This window comes from Ursus americanus, chromosome 18, assembly GCF_024610735.1.
Source record: "Ursus americanus isolate L20-20 chromosome 18, mUrsAme1.1.p, whole genome shotgun sequence".
Taxonomy (NCBI): Eukaryota; Metazoa; Chordata; class Mammalia; order Carnivora; family Ursidae; genus Ursus; species Ursus americanus.
The window spans coordinates 30,341,840-30,357,357 of record NC_142144.1 but is presented as its reverse complement, the minus strand read 5'-3'; the positions used below and the strand labels follow the sequence as shown (position 1 = coordinate 30,357,357).

General features: G+C 40.4%; 2 protein-coding genes across 8 annotated transcripts in view; one reads left to right on the top strand and one right to left on the bottom strand.

Moving 5' to 3' along the window:
- The window catches only part of ERP44 (endoplasmic reticulum protein 44), a 90,873-nt gene extending 86,528 nt beyond the window's left edge, over window positions 1–4,345 (bottom strand). The window contains exon 1 of the mRNA XM_045780652.2: window positions 4,112–4,345. Coding sequence (XP_045636608.1) covers window positions 4,112–4,168 — 57 coding nt within the window. The 5' untranslated portion in view covers window positions 4,169–4,345. The remainder of the gene's footprint in view (window positions 1–4,111) is intronic.
- A 145-nt stretch (window positions 4,346–4,490) lies between these two features.
- INVS (inversin) overlaps window positions 4,491–15,518 on the top strand; it is a 153,473-nt gene continuing 142,445 nt past the window's right edge. For 3 of the 7 annotated variants that reach the window (XM_087869521.1, XM_045780337.2, XM_045780339.2), the window contains exons 1-2: window positions 4,491–4,724; window positions 8,096–8,225. In XM_087869521.1, the coding sequence (XP_087725647.1) occupies window positions 8,120–8,225 (106 nt within the window). In that variant the 5' untranslated portion in view covers window positions 4,491–4,724; window positions 8,096–8,119. The remainder of the gene's footprint in view (window positions 4,725–8,095; window positions 8,226–15,518) is intronic. The other 4 variants (XM_087869520.1, XM_045780338.2, XM_045780340.2 and 1 more) reach the window with 2 other exon arrangements.

Here is a 15,518-nt window from a genome sequence, read left to right as displayed (position 1 = left end):
GAGCAATAAGCACTTTAAGAAGAAATAAGGGAATTTCTATCCCGAACTCTAGGATACACCTTTTTTAAAAGTTTTTATTTAAGGGGCGCCTGGGTGGCACAGCGGTTAAGCGTCTGCCTTCAGCTCAGGGCGTGATCCCGGCGTTATGGGATCGAGCCCCACATCGGGCTTCTCTGCTATGAGCCTGCTTCTTCCTCTCCCACTCCCCCTGCTTGTGTTCCCTCTCTCGCTGGCTGTCTCTGTCTCTGTCAAATAAATAAATAAAATCTTTAAAAAAAAAAAAAGTTTTTATTTAAATTGCAGTTAGTTAACATACAGTGTAATATTAGTTGTGTACAACTTGGTGATTTAACACTTACATACGCTTGTAAGTTGAAAAAGAAAAAGTAAAGTATAATATGCTATGGTTTACCAGAGGGGAGGGAGAAACATATACACATACATACAAGCAGACTGCCTACTCTTTCAAAAATATTTTTAAAGTTCTTATATTAGGAGGGATAAGAACATACAGACAGGAAAAGAAGCTAGATTCATCAAAATAGTTTGCTTTATAGATTTGGTTTTGGAAGCAGTAAATTTTACATAATTATACACTAGAAGGTAAGTTTTTGAAAACTAAAAAATGAAAGCTAAATGAAACAAATCAAACTACACACTGAGTTGGTGGTTGAGACCGCATAAATTTAATTACAAATTTATAGGAAACACAAGGAAGAGAGAAACATAAAACCACACACAAGGATACCATCAGCAATATCCGAATATGGGAAATTCTGAATGACAGAGGATCCAGTTTCCTCAACAATAAATTACAAGAAAAGAAAATGAGGGGGCCTGGGTGGCTCAGTCAGTTAAGTGTCTCACTCCTGATTTCAGGTCATGATCTCAGAGTTATGAGATTGAGCCCAGCATCTGGCTCCATGCTGGGTGCAGAGCCTGCTTAAGATTCTCTCTCTCTCTCTCTCTCTCTAGCTCTGACCCCTCTTCTGCTCCCTGCTCTGCCCCGCCCCCAGCTCCCCCTCCAAAACAAAAACAAAAACAAAAACAAAACAAAACGAAAAAACTCACACACAACTGGAAGCATTTCCCAATACAGGCATTGTATACACGGTGCTGTAGCAGAGAATCACTGCTGTCTCCAGCATTCAAATCATCCACAAAATATGATGAACAGTTGGGGGGCACAGATTTATATAAAGCTCAGAACTAAAGCTGTAAACACACACCCAATAAATCAACCCAAACCATAAGAGAAACAAAATACATAGTGAAGTACAGAAAAGGTATGAGGAGCATTAAAGCCTCATTGCATTTGCCAGGTGACTCAAATTTCTTTTCTGATTTACCCAAAATCAGTGCATCTAGACTACCTCACTTTGTCCAAGGCATACTGCAAATTCAGTGGAGTTTAACAATAATTTAAAGGCAATGGGGGTGTTTCCTAAAACAACCTTGAAATAAAAGAACTCATTTTCTAAGACCTTGATTTTAAATAGAGACATACACATTTAAATATATATATAATACATAAGTACAAATACAAAATATATATGAAAGCCTAGGAAAAAAGTTATCACATTGAGCTTGTGTGTTTAGTTACCCATCCCGGAAAGGCTTTTTAGGCATACAGTGCTATGTTCCAAAATGTTTTTGAGATCAGGGAAAAGAAAAATATTTTTCTATAAAGTTTAAGGATTATATGTTTCAGCTATTATCTTATGAATAGCACTAACTCTGAACAGATTTAGTTCTTTAGGGCTGAGGTACAGTGTGCCTGAAAAAAAATACTGTAGTAAGAGAACATATGGCTTTTTAGGGCAGGCCATTTGAGGCAAAAATGATGACCTCAGCGAGGTGGGAACTTGGATATTCAATGACTGTATGTGGGAGGGAGTAACTTGAAGTCTGAGAGGGGAAGTTGGAGGGAGGAGGAAGAAAGTACATTGGGGAAGATAAAGGATATATTTTTAGACAGGTGGGATGCTGAAGAAGCAGGTTCCATCACTAGGACAGAATTACCAGTTAGATAACTCAAGTAGTGATTAAACAGATGTTTTATAAATATTTGCTAACTAGTCCGTGATAATTAAAACTGCTTTAGTAAACACTGTGTTCAAACTGAATCTAGCTTGACTTGTAATTCTGGTTTGTTATACCTTTTCTTGGGCTTTATTTTCTAGCCCATTAACTTTATGAGTATTCTCTAAAATGTCTTCTAAGTTTCTATTCCTCTACATTTACTTAAATACACAAATTGTTAACTGACTTCAGAATTATTAGGGAAAAAAATCTTTTTATACTTAATGGATTTGTATGTTTTCTATAAAAAGTATGAGTTATCTCAAAATAAGTACTTTCTCCTTCTTAAACTAAGTTCTACAACCAAACATACCATTCCAGGGAAGTGCATCTGATATAGTTCTCCTACTCAGTATTTCAACTTTTCTAATGTCTTAAGATTTTTGTCCTTTGTCTTTTTGGTTGATTTTGTTTGTTTTTGTTTTTTGTAGCCTAAAAGTAATTTCTAGCAGACAACTCACAATTCAGACCATTTTATCATTTTATAGATAGGGAAAAGATTAATATCTAGTATCTTTAAAGTTAGAGTAGTCTTTAATAACAAAGCCCCCTATCCCAGTAATTCTAGAAGGAAAAGAGAAGCACAGTTTATTAATGAAATTACCAAAAAGAGCTCTCTACAGAATATTTTCCTCTATACAGAAGTCACTCACTGCTGCATAAGAAATGGGAATAAGACACTTCATTATTTAATATTACATGTTTATATTCAACTCTTAGTTCTCAAAAGTACTTTGACATCCCTGTTAGTTTTTCATAGTGCTTTTCCTCTGAAAAGATCCAAATACTCTACATAGCTTTTTAATAGGACTTACAAATCAGAAAGAAAAAACAGGGAGAGGAGAGAGAAGAAAAAGGGGGGGGTAGAAGGAGTAGAGAGAAATTAAGAATTTCAAACACAAATATTAAAAATTTAACATGCTATGGTGGAATAAGCAATGCAAGTCAACAGACGGGCTTCAAGGCCCAGTTCTGCCGGTAACCAGCTAGCTATACGACTTTCTGTGAGTCACTTAATTATGGTTTTTAAATTGTAAAAAAAAAAAAAAAAAAAAAAAAAAGTTATTTTGACTCAATGTTCATCTTAAATTCGGTTTTTCAAAATCTACTACAATTATTTTCAAATATTGTATGATAAAAACGGCTCAATTAAAGGTACGTCATTTTGCCATATGGAGTCCGTCCTTCACTTTTGTCTCAATCTGACCTGCAGCCTAAATTACTTGGGTTGGACATTCGAGATACGCTTTGGAGGAAGAGGAATTGGGGAAAGATTCCTTTATAGGATGGGATGGAGCCAAGCAGGTGAGGGAGTTTAGGAATGAGTGCAAATGTATGAATGAGTGCAGAAGACCTGGTCATTCTCAAATCAAGAGCACTGAAAATTCTGTTTAAATTTCGGGGAGGGGGGTGTGTGACAAAATCTGAGGGAGGCCTTGAGCTGAGGTTTTCAGATAATCACTGTCTCCACCCTTCAAACCTTTATTCCCCGGGTGGACTCCAAATCTGACTCCAGTTCCGGGTTCCCAACCAATCACATCAAGCCACAACAGAGGGCTCTGCCAACCCGGGCACCGTTTCAGAGCTCTAGTGTGAGATTCACAGGACCCCAAGCACCTGTCGGCCTTCCCAAAAGAAAGGGGTGGGAAGGAACAGTAGCTCTCTCCCGTCCTTTTCGATTCAAGCTACTAGCAGGTCCATAAGCCCTCGAGCCTGAAACAACCTCCGTTAGTCTGGGGGGGAAGGGAGAGCTCCTCGCCCGTGACCCTCCCACGTATCCTTCCCCCACGGTTAATTCTCCAGTTTACAGGTCCCAACCTCCGACCGTGGTTTCTCAGGCCTCGGGTACCCCGGGCCTGGGAAGCGTACCGACGGATGCGGAGAGCGAAGGGAGCGGGGGAGGGTGCATTCCTCGCTACTGGAGAAAAGATAGGAAGGCAAGGGTGGGGGCAGCTGTGTTCCCCCTTAGCGAGGGCGTGAGGCCGTCCGAGAGTCTGTCGAAGGGTCTGTCATTCCTTCACTCACTCACCAGGAGCAGCAGGGAGCATCTGAGGTCGGGTAAGGATAGGAAGACGGCAGGATTCATGGTAACGCCGGGGTTTGCGGCTGGGACTGGGCAGGGTTGGGTTGGGTTAGGAAAGGGCTGGGCTCCGGGAGCCGGCGGCAGCGGACGATCCTCCCGGCAGCAGGACCTCGTCCTCTGGACCCGGAGCTCCAGCCGCGAACACCCGGGACAACTTCCAGAGAGGCCTCGCACACCCTCATTTCCGGGTCCTGCGCACCTCGGAGCATATTGGGAAATGTAGTCCTGCACCACTCTCACTGAGTACGTCATCGGGCATCCAGGACTTCTTTCCCATCAGGCTCTCGGCCCAGGTCCGCCGAGTCCTCCGCGCGCGGGGTCCTGTGGGATAGAAAGGGCGGAGGGCGGCGAACCTCTGTTTTTAGGGGATGGGAACTACAATTCCCAGAGGGCATGCGGTCGAGCGCCTCGGGCGGCCTTCGGAGGGGTTCTTCTAGTTTCAGCGCGCTGGGGTCTCTCCCAGCCGGATATAGTGTACGGTCCTGGCGGGAGGGGCGGCCCACTGGGGGTCGTGCCTCCTGAAGCCGTCCCCGGGACGTGAGTCCTGGAGGAGGCGAGGGTGAGTAGGAAGGGGCCTGGCTGGGGAATCTCCGATCGATCTGCATTGCCCTGGCCCCTGCCTCAGACTCCAGGCCCTCCTGGCCTGCCTGTGGCCTGATGCTTCATCACTAGCCTCCTCGCCTGCTGCCTCTTCTTTCTGCACTAATTACTGCATTATAAAGTTGGAGTCACCTCTCAGGGCCTCAGTTGAATGAGTCAATAACTATCCCTAATTGTCTCTGTGGGCTCGTGTAGGGAGTAGATATGGGATAATATGGGAAAGCACGTTGTAAACTGAAAAGCTCAGTGCGACTGTGATTGCTACTAATGCGTGGATCACTCCTACAGGGTAATTACGAAATTCATTAGCCAAGCAATTGAGGACCTTAATCTGGCCCTAGTTAGCTTCCCAGCCTCATCTGCAAACACCGAGCCGGGTCCACAGTCCCAGATATTAGCCACACAACCAGTACTAAGTACCAGGGAGGCATTCTGCTCTTTTGAAGCTCTTCCTACTCCTTGCCCGTACTCCAGCTTTCCTGCTGCCGTGAAATGGCCTTAGCCCCTTCTCTCTCAGGAATGCCATCTCAAATGTCACCATCTCTGAGAACTTCCCCAAAACCCAACCCTTTAGTCCTGATCAGAATGACTCTTCTTTGCTTGTGACTGCCGCACCACTAGTTCTGTACAGTTATAATTATTAGAGTATTTATTACGCTGGCTGGTTTTATAATTAATGATATCGCTACATTTTATAGCACTTTATAATTGACAAAGTGGTTTTGCTGTTCATCTATAAAAATTACTTACAAAAAAACAGCGTCATACATATGTGTGTGTGTGTGTCTGTGTGTGTAGACATATATATGTTTTTTGAGGTAGAAAAGGACCCTAGAGAACATTTTTCCCAGGGTAGCAAAATTAGACAGTGGTAGAGCCAAGACTTTTAGTTAGGTCGCTCTCTTCTAGTCTTGTGTTCTTTTCTCTGGGCCATTCACTCCCTCTCTGACAGAAGAGACAGAAATGGGGAATTTAAAAAGAGCAGATGCTCATGAGTATGACCTCTTTAGTCCAAGAAATTAAGCTTTGACCCTGCTGGCCCTCTGGACTTAGCACTCAGCCTATGACTTTTCATTGGACAAATATTTACTGATACCAGCTATGTACCTGTTACTGTGCTGAGTGCTAACACTTATTAGGTGAAATGTATATAACTGAGATCAAACTTCAGTGTATTTTACAAAGGGTGTGAGGAGGTTTGTGTGTGTGTGTGATTCTGATATGCCTAAAACTCTGATCACTTAGAATCTGAAATGACATGTATTAGAGTGCAGAACAGCACCTAGCACATAGCCCTCAACTTACTGAATGAATCAACATAGTCTACCTTTTTCATTGTTCATATTTTACAGAAAATCCGAGAGCTGAGGTAGCCTAAGGGCATGCTGCTTATTATTAACAGAATCAGGCCTACAGCCCCCATGCAATTCCTCCTTTCCTGTGTTTCTACCTCCACCCATTTTGTAGCTTCTTTCAAGTCACTAACATAATCCTGCCTGTGACAGTGGTTTTTCTGACATGACAGAAGTGTCTCACAAAGCCCATATTTTCTGCCAGCATGTTAACTCAAATTGTCAGCAAAATAAAGACATGAAGAGCTGACCTTTACCAAAATTAAGAAAACACTTTCACTTTAAGGCAGAATTTGAACCAATAATCCTTGTCAATGACAACACAAGTACCAGCTCATCAGTAGTGATAAATTTCTCCTATAAAGCTCCCAGATCCTCCAGAGTCAGAGATTGGAGTGACGCTTTTTGGTGAAATCGGGAGGGCTTGTCTGCCCTTTTGGCAGCTGCTTAGCAGCTGCTTTCTTTAGACGTGCATGTATGCTTCAGTTTGCCACATTCCGCATGACTCCCTTTGTTTCTTACACTTTTTACCTTCCTGGTCCTCACAGGCATTCAACTTTCATAGAGCATCTTACCTTTAGGAAGGAAATTTCAGATCGTTGATGCAACTACCCCTTTTTCCTTCCCATCAGGTGCTTGACTTTTCCCAATGAAATATGGTTGATCCTACTGTGGTTTTCCAAGCAAAATCCTAAGGTCAAGAGACATAAGGAGAGACAAAAAGAAATTCTTCCTTTCCTCAGCATGATAAAGAACTAAGTAGTATTTATTTATTTATTTATTTATTTATTTACAGAACAAAGTACCTTTTAATTTAGCATTTAAATTGAGTTGATTCTGACCTGACAATTAAGTTCACATCATAGCCATTTTGTAGCTTATTCATCATCTTTATTACCAATATCAGTTCTGATGTTTAGAATTATGTGGAATCAAATCAGAAGGCATTGTGGCTTGGGGCGCCTGGGTGGCTCAATCAGTTAAGAGTCTGTCTTCAGCTCAGGTCATGATCTTCAGGCCCTGGGATTGAGCCCCACATCAGGCTCCCTAATCAGTGGCGAATCTGCTTCTCCCTCTCTCTCTCTCTGCTGCTCCCCCTGCTCTGCTCTCATTCTCTTTCTAATAAATAAATAAATTAATTAATTAAATATATTTTTTAAAAAAGAAGTCACTGTGGCTTTTGAGCCCTGTGCCTAAGAATCTGCTTCTCCCTCTCTCTCTCTGCTGCTCCCCCTGCTCTGCTCTCATTCTCTTTCTAATAAATAAATAAATTAATTAAATATATTTTTTAAAAAAGAAGTCACTGTGGCTTTTGAGCCCTGTGCCTAAGGTTAAATACTGAGCCTTCTTTTTTTCCTCAGATAACCCCTGATATTGGGGCGCCTGAGTGGCTCAGTCATTGGGCGTCTGCCTTCGGCTCAGGTTGTGACCCCAGGGTTCTGGGATGGAGCCCTGTGTTGGGGGGGGGAGGTCCCTGCTCAGCAGGAGGCCTGCTTCTCCCTCTCTCACTCCCCCTGCTCGTATTCCCTCTCTCACTGTCTCTCTCTCTCTGTCAAATAAATAAATGGAATCTTTAAAAAAAAGATAATCCCTGATAAGTGTCTTGGAAGCCTCTAACCCTCTCATTTTATAGATGAGCAACTTGTATGAAGGGTCATCTAATTTGCCTCATTATGGCGATTCTAGGTGGGACCAGGAGTGCAAACTTTTTGAATCCTAGAATCCACATACTTTTTTTTTTTAAGATTTTATTTATTTATTTTAGAGAGAGAGAGAGTGAGAGAGCACAAGCAAGGGGAGCAGCAGAGGGAGAAGGAGAAGCAGGCTCCCCACTGAGCAGGGAGCCCAACGTCGGGCTCGATCCCAGGACCCTGGGATCATGACCTGAGCCAAAGTCAGACGCTTAGCCGACTGAGCCACCCAGGCACCCCTCAGAAATGTTTTCTGCATATAGTCATGGTTTAAATCATTGTTTCAGGGTGCTCCAGTTGTTGAGAAGACTATGAACAGGTCAGAGAACTTGTTCTTTCCTGGCTCCTCGTTAGCATCCCAAGTTCATGCTGCTGCTGTTAATGGAGATAAGGGTGCTCTTCACAGGCTCATCATAGGTAAGTGGTCCCCATGAATAGAGAAACTTTAAAAAATAACTCTGTCCTAAGGGAGTGTGTTAATCTTAGTTTTAATTGCAATGTACTCACACATTTTAATGGCAACATATCATTATTTATATTTCATTGCAGAACTTGAACAAGAAAGTAATTAAGTTCTGAAATTTAAGAATCCGTAAGAATATGGATTAGGATTAGGTGAAAAGTACTTGAGAAATATCTGTGTGCTTGACACTGAATCTGGATATGTACTCTAAGGTGCTAAGAGAATTAATTCATCTTTATAGTAATAGAGGTCTGGAATGAGATAGTGAATAATAATGATCTTTTACATTTAGTATACACCCAAGGTACTAAAGCTTACAAATAAACTGTAATGATTTAAAGTTGATTCGGTGTTCTCCCTATCATTGATTCAGTTGATTCGAATTGACTCGATATTCTCCCTAGCATATAGCTAGAGAGAGAGGCCCAACATTAAAGTTCTAGAAGGAGAGAACAAACTGAGTAGGAGAGACAGTATTCAAGGACAAAAATGGGTAAGAATTTTTCAGATATTGTAAAAAAAACCCCACATTTCCACCTATTCAGAAGTCATTAGTCTTTATTTCAAGAAAAGAAATAAAAATGTGTATTGTTTTTAATCTTTTTACATACTGGTGGCTAGTGACATGATTGACAACTTGGGGCTTTAAAATAAAGTCCGTACTACTTGAATTTCCATACTGGTTCCATCAGAATTCATTTTTGTCCTACATTTCCAGTTTCTCCAAAAACTTCTATCCATGCACCGTAACCTCTGACTATTCTTTCCATTCCCCAAAATGTCATGAATTTTTTCTTTTCTCTATATATCTGTCCCCTCTCCTCTTTTCTACCTCCCACCTCCTTATCCTCTTCTCTGCTACACTCTTACTTATCTTTAAAGACAAAATTCTTTTACTACATACTCTATGAAGCCTTCTCTTCTCTATCAGAGACATTATCTCCTGATACCTCAGCTTCAAGTCAGCTACCTGCTTTCACAGTTATTCCTTGGAATGGGATATCTTCCAGTAATCTCTGAGTCACTCATTCAAACATTCCACCATTCAATTAAAACTCTGTTACTTCCAGTTCACCTACTAATAAGAGCAATAGTTTTTCAAGGGGCATCTGGGTGGCTCAGTTGGTTAAGTGACTGTCTTTTGCTCAGGTCATTATCTCAGGGTCCTGGGATCGAACCCTGCTGAGGGGGGAGCCTGCTTCTCCTCCCCGCTCATGCTCTCTCGCTATCTCTGTCGATGTCTCTGTCTCTCTCTCTCAAATAAATAAATAAAATCTTTAAAAAAATTTTTTTTTCAAGTCACTGAGACTTGCAATCCATTATCTTCTGCAGTGTCAACCATCTATCTCCTTCTGTCTTTACTTTCCCTGCCATTCAGCCCTAATTCCGTGGTCTGCTGTTAAAATTCTTACCATAGAAAAGTTATCTTTTCTCCTCACCTTCTGTTGAACCTGGCTGTTGCAGTCCCAACTGTGGATGGACCTAATCGCTATACCTCTGCCGACCCCTGAAGAATTTAACTGGTCACAAACACTGGTAGTCCCCTACTGTGGCTACCTACCTCAAGTAGATACTCAACACCTCCTGTTCACCACACCACATTTCTCCATAATGAGTATTTCATACCTTCTCGCTCTACTGATACCTCTGACCGCCAATCTTCCCTCCCTCCATTCTCATCTAAAGCTTTAATGTTCCCCACAGAAAATGAGGACTTTAAGTAGGAACTTCCTCACCTTTCAGCATGATATCTACAAACCAACCTACATCTGCACCCATCTTCTCTCTTTCTGCCAAAACAGAGCAATTATCTCTTTTTGTCAAACGTCTTCCGCGCATGCTTTGTATTCCATCCTTTCCTACCTTCTCGGGGACCTTGCTTCCATTTTTTAAAAAAACTTCTAATTATTACCCTTTCAACCTTTTCTTCGATTTCATATCCTTCCCATCAATATTTGAACATGCTCTGTTGTCTCTATTATTTAAAAATCCCTTCCGTATTCCTTCATCCCACTCTAGGTGTTGTCATATCTCTCCACTTCCCATCATAACTGTATCAGTCACAGGCTGAACTGCTCTGGCAGTGACTTAAGAAAGGTAGAAGTACGTTTTATTCTCATCATAGTGCAAATATAAGTGGGCAGTCTCTGGTGGATAGAAATCTCCACGTCACAAAATCATCCAGGGATGCTGCTAGGACTTGTCTCTGCCATTGTCAACACGTGGCTTCCATCGGTGGGGCAAAAGCAGATACTTCTGTTGTGGTCATAGCCCAGCTGGCAGGAGCAGGGAGAGTTCAGAAGAGCCGTTTGTCATCGAGGAGGTGGACTGGACTTAGACACAGAGCCACACCTCGGACAAAGGAGGCTAACATGTCTCTCCTTTGATGGCATCATGCCCAGCTAAAATTCAGGGTGCTCAATTCTTAGAAAGAAAAATCAGAGAATGGATATGGGGGGCAATTATCACTCTCTGACACCAAAACCAAACTTCTTTTTTTTTTTAACCTCAATCCGGTCTTTTATTAAAAGAAAACAAAACAAGGGGCACCTGGGTGGCTCAGTTGGTTAAGCATCCAACTCTTGATCTCAGGGTCATGATCTCAGGGTCATGAGATCGAGCCCCTTGACAGGTTCTGTGCTCAAAGAGGAGTGGCTTGAAATTCTCTCTCCCTCTCCCTCTGCCCCCCCACCCCACCCCCTGGCTTGTGCACGCATGCATGCATGCATGCTCTCTCTATAGATAAAATAAATAAATTTAAAAAAAAATACTTATTGTGAAGTGTACATATAGAGAAATACATACAATTTACTAAGTTTAACACATTAATATAAAGCGAACATCCATGTAACCACCACTAGGTCAAGAGACAGAAGAACATTGTTCCCCCAGAATCCCCTTAATGCATTCTTCATTCCCCCTTGGAGTAATTTGCTATCTTGATTTTTATAGTAATAATTACACTGTAGTTTTACCACGTAGGTATAGACCTCAATTGCAATAGTGTAGTTTTGCCTTTTTGAAGTTTTTTTTGTTGTGTTGCGTGGTTACTTGAACTGAAAGTTCCATATACAGTTTTGTCATTTCCCTGCTCAAACTTCTTTAATTGCTTCCCATTATACTTGGAATAAAATTTAAAAGTGCACCTCTACCTATTTCCCTCTCCAACTTCACCTTTGTCCACTCGGTTCCAAGAAAAACTGGCTTTCTTTCATTTTCTCAAACCCACCAAGCCCTTTTCTGTCTCAGGGCTTTTGCCTGAAATACTGTCCTCATCCTTCAGACCTCAGCTTCTAGGTCACTTCCTCAAACAGGCCTGCCCTCATCATCCAGGCTCAGTGAAATCTGTTTGTTGTGTTCTCTCTTGGAGCTTTGCAGTGTTTCTTCATTGAACTTACATATTTATATGTATGACTATTGTAACATCTCTTTCCTATAAGCTAGTAGCCTCTGTGAGAATAAAACGGGGTCTGTTTAATTCATCACTCTATCTACAAAGTCCAGTATTGTACTCGGCACATAGTATGGACATGAGATGTATTTGTTGAAGGAGTCAATAAATGTTATAATCATTCTTTTAAGTAGCTTTCCTCGCAAGAAGCCTATAATCATTTGAGGGCCAGGATTAATTGTGAATCGAGTTGAATCGAATTAAATTAAATTGACTGGAGAGAGGCATGTTCGCACTAAATTCCATTGGAAAAAATTTTTTTTAAGTCAGAATACCGCAAGAAAAAAAATGTCTTATGAAATGAACTCTTTATGATTTTAATGAAAAATAACCTTCAAAGGAAATAAAACGTGCAGTGTGTTATCAATTAAAAGTGGCTATACAGGCTCAGTCATACAAATTAACTAATGTGTTACGTAAGAAAACTTGAAGTGTTCCTACAATTTTAAATCCCCAAAGGAAAAAAATCCTTAAAAACAAAGCAGAACAAAATTATGTGAAACCAGTACTGAGCCGATACATTTACTTTATAAATGTGTTCCCTCTGTGTCCTATCATCTTGTCTCATTACCTCCTTTGAGCTGTAACACTGCTCATCTTTTCAGAATTCTGCCTTTGTGGCATCTGTGCAAAGATAGTCGTACCTGTGCTCTTGGCATTTCCCAATATTTGTATATCCCTACCAAAATAACAACTGTGTCATCTTAAATTTCAGTGTATCTTATATCTTCTTTTATGTAGTGCATTTTGATGGTCTCTAAATATGTGCTATTTCTCTTTCCTAAACTAGTAACATAGTACTACAGATGAATTATTTTTTTCTGAATCTTTGCTCACCAACTGCTCACTGAATTCATTCACTTTCGCATTTTCTGTTTTCCCTTCTCTGTTTCCATGGAGAAGTATGTCAGTGATGTGTTCGACTCCATGGAAACAGATGAGCATCTCTTTCTACATACACAACTAATTAAATCGAACACTTTCTATGCTGCCCATTGTTCTGGAGGAGGACTGAAGAGGCTTTCCCTGAATGAGACATCATTTTAGTCACAATTTTTAGTGTTTAACCTAATACAATGAATTAATGTTTTAACATAATATTACAGCCTCGATTCAGATGATTTAGGGCTCAGTCTTGGGCCGTGAAAGCATAAACATACATAGTAAATTCCTTATATACCATGGCTATCATTTGTAGATATGTAGCTTTTTCTCTTAACTCAAATAATTTGGTTGAATACCAGCAATATAGTTGACAATAGAATTTACTAGATTCATTTGAATACTATACAATGTAGTACCGTAGAAAGAGTATGGGTTTTAGAGTCAGATAAACCCAAGTTTCAAGTTCTGGCTTTGTCACTTATTAGCAGTATTACCTCGGGTAAACCAGTTAATCTTTCTGAGCCTCAATTCCTCATCTGAAAACTATAGACTATAATACTTTGCTTGTGTGAGAGTTCAACGGGATAATGACTATAAAACATGAAGGGTGACTGTAGTTAATAATACAGCATTGTTTATTTGAAAGTTTCTAAGAAAGCAGATCTTTAGAAGTTCTCATCACGAGAAAAAAAATTGTTACTCTATGGTGACGGATGTTAACTAGACTTACTGTGGTGATCATTTCACAATGTATACAGATATCAAATTATTATGTTGTACACCTGCAACTAATATAATGATATATGCCAAGTATATCTGAAAAAAGCATCACACCTGACACATAGTAGACAATATAAATAAGACCTTATTACTGTTATTGTCAGGTTGGACTTACAGTGAAATGATCAAGTCTTACATAGGTTCAGAAATGTCTCAAAATGGTAAATCACTACATGCAATGAAGAATAATACTATTTTCTTTGTGAAGACTAAACAGAAGAATTTGTAGACATGCATATTGTGTAACGACTGATACTATCATCCCTGCTAATAGTGTTTGGGTTGTTTGAAGTGGTAAAGTGACAAGGCAGCACTATTCTGATTCTTCCACAACTTTTGATGCCCTGTCAATGTCCTAAACAAGTGTAAATCTCTAAGTTGTTTTCTCTCTTTGTTTGTGACATCTCCCAACACAGTAGTTAGGTAGGGCAAGGAGTCTTGTAAGTGGTAGAGCAGTGACATTATTTCAGGTTATGTCTTCCTTTACCTCAATGACCTTAAATGTTAGGGTCACTAAATATTTTATAAATGCTTATATACATATGTATATAACTACATATGTAGTTTTTTTTTTTTTAAAGATTTGTATTTATTTACTTATTTGAAAGAGAGAGAGCGTGTGCAGACGCGTGCCTGTGCTGGGGAAGGAGCAGAGGGGGAGGGAGAGGTAGAAGCAGACTCTGTGCTGAGCATGGAGCCCAATACAGGGCTCAATCTCACCACCCTGAGATCATGACCTGAGCTGAAATCGAGAGTCAGACGCTTAATCAGCTGAGCCACCTAGGCACCCCTATGCATATGTGTTTATGGACTTACGTGTATATACATCCATACTAATAATAGTAATGAAATTAGCCAGCATTTCATAAAGTTATGTTATATGTGCCAGGTACCATGTAGGTGCTTTGCAACTCATTAACTCATTAAACAGCAAAACGCTACAAAGAGTTTTGGGTACTGTTGTTACCCTCATTTCGTAGGTGAAGAGACTAAGGTTTAGAGAGATTGTAATTTGTCTAATAAGTAGCAGAACTTAGATTGAAGACTGGAAGTCTGATTCCAAAACTCATGCCTTTAACCACAGAACTATGGATCCTCTATATATGGAGGTATTTCTGCGTGCACATGCACATTCATATGTACATAAGAAACATAGGAGAGAAAGAACTGATTAGGTCTAAACCTTGACTGATGAACTTAATGGTTATCTAAGCTGGATTCTTCTTAACCTTTTTTTGTGCTACAGGTCTTTTTGGCAATCTGATAAAGCTTATGGACCCCTTCTCAAAAATATATTTCTAAGAGCTTAATTATGATATATAGGAATTCAAAGAAAAACAGCTATATTGAAAGACAGATGTCAAACTATTCTAAAATTATGATATAGCAGTATACCTACAATCATATTTTGTTAACACATTAAATAGCAAGGTCTAATGGAAGATCTAACAGCTATGATAATTTCGAAATAGCAGTGAGTATAGGGGCGCCTGGGTGGCTCAGTCCATTAAGCGCTGCTCTTGATTTCAGCTCATGTCATGATTTCAGGGTCCTGGATTGAGCCCTGAGTTGGACTCCACGCTCAGCCAGGGAGTCTGCTTATGGATTCTCTCTCTCCTCTCCCTCTGCCCCCCCCCCGCTCGTGCCCTCTCTCTCTCTAAAATAAATAAATAAATCTTAAAAAAAGTCAGTGAGTGTAAATGCTATTTTAAGATGCCAACAACAACTATAGTGAGATAAAATGCAAAAAAATTTTGTAAAATCTCAAGTGACCTCAAAATGTAATATGTCCCTTATTATTATAATTCTCATGTTATATGTCAGGACACTGAGACTCAGAAGTTAAGAAATTCAGTTGCAATAACCGCACAGCTGAGACTCGAGCTAGTTTATTTGATTTTGAATCCTATGCTCTTTCCATTGTTCCCACATTGTCTTTATATCAGTAAGCAAATCTTTTTTAAATGACCACAAATGCCTTCCCAAGATCGTGACAGTACAAAAGGTGTGACGTTCAGAAGTGGGTGAAAGCAGACGAAATGCATCTTTGATGCCACACACAGGTACCGTTTGAGAACAAGCAAGGAAGAGGTTAGTAGCAAGGCTAGATCAGCTCGCGGTGGGCGCTATC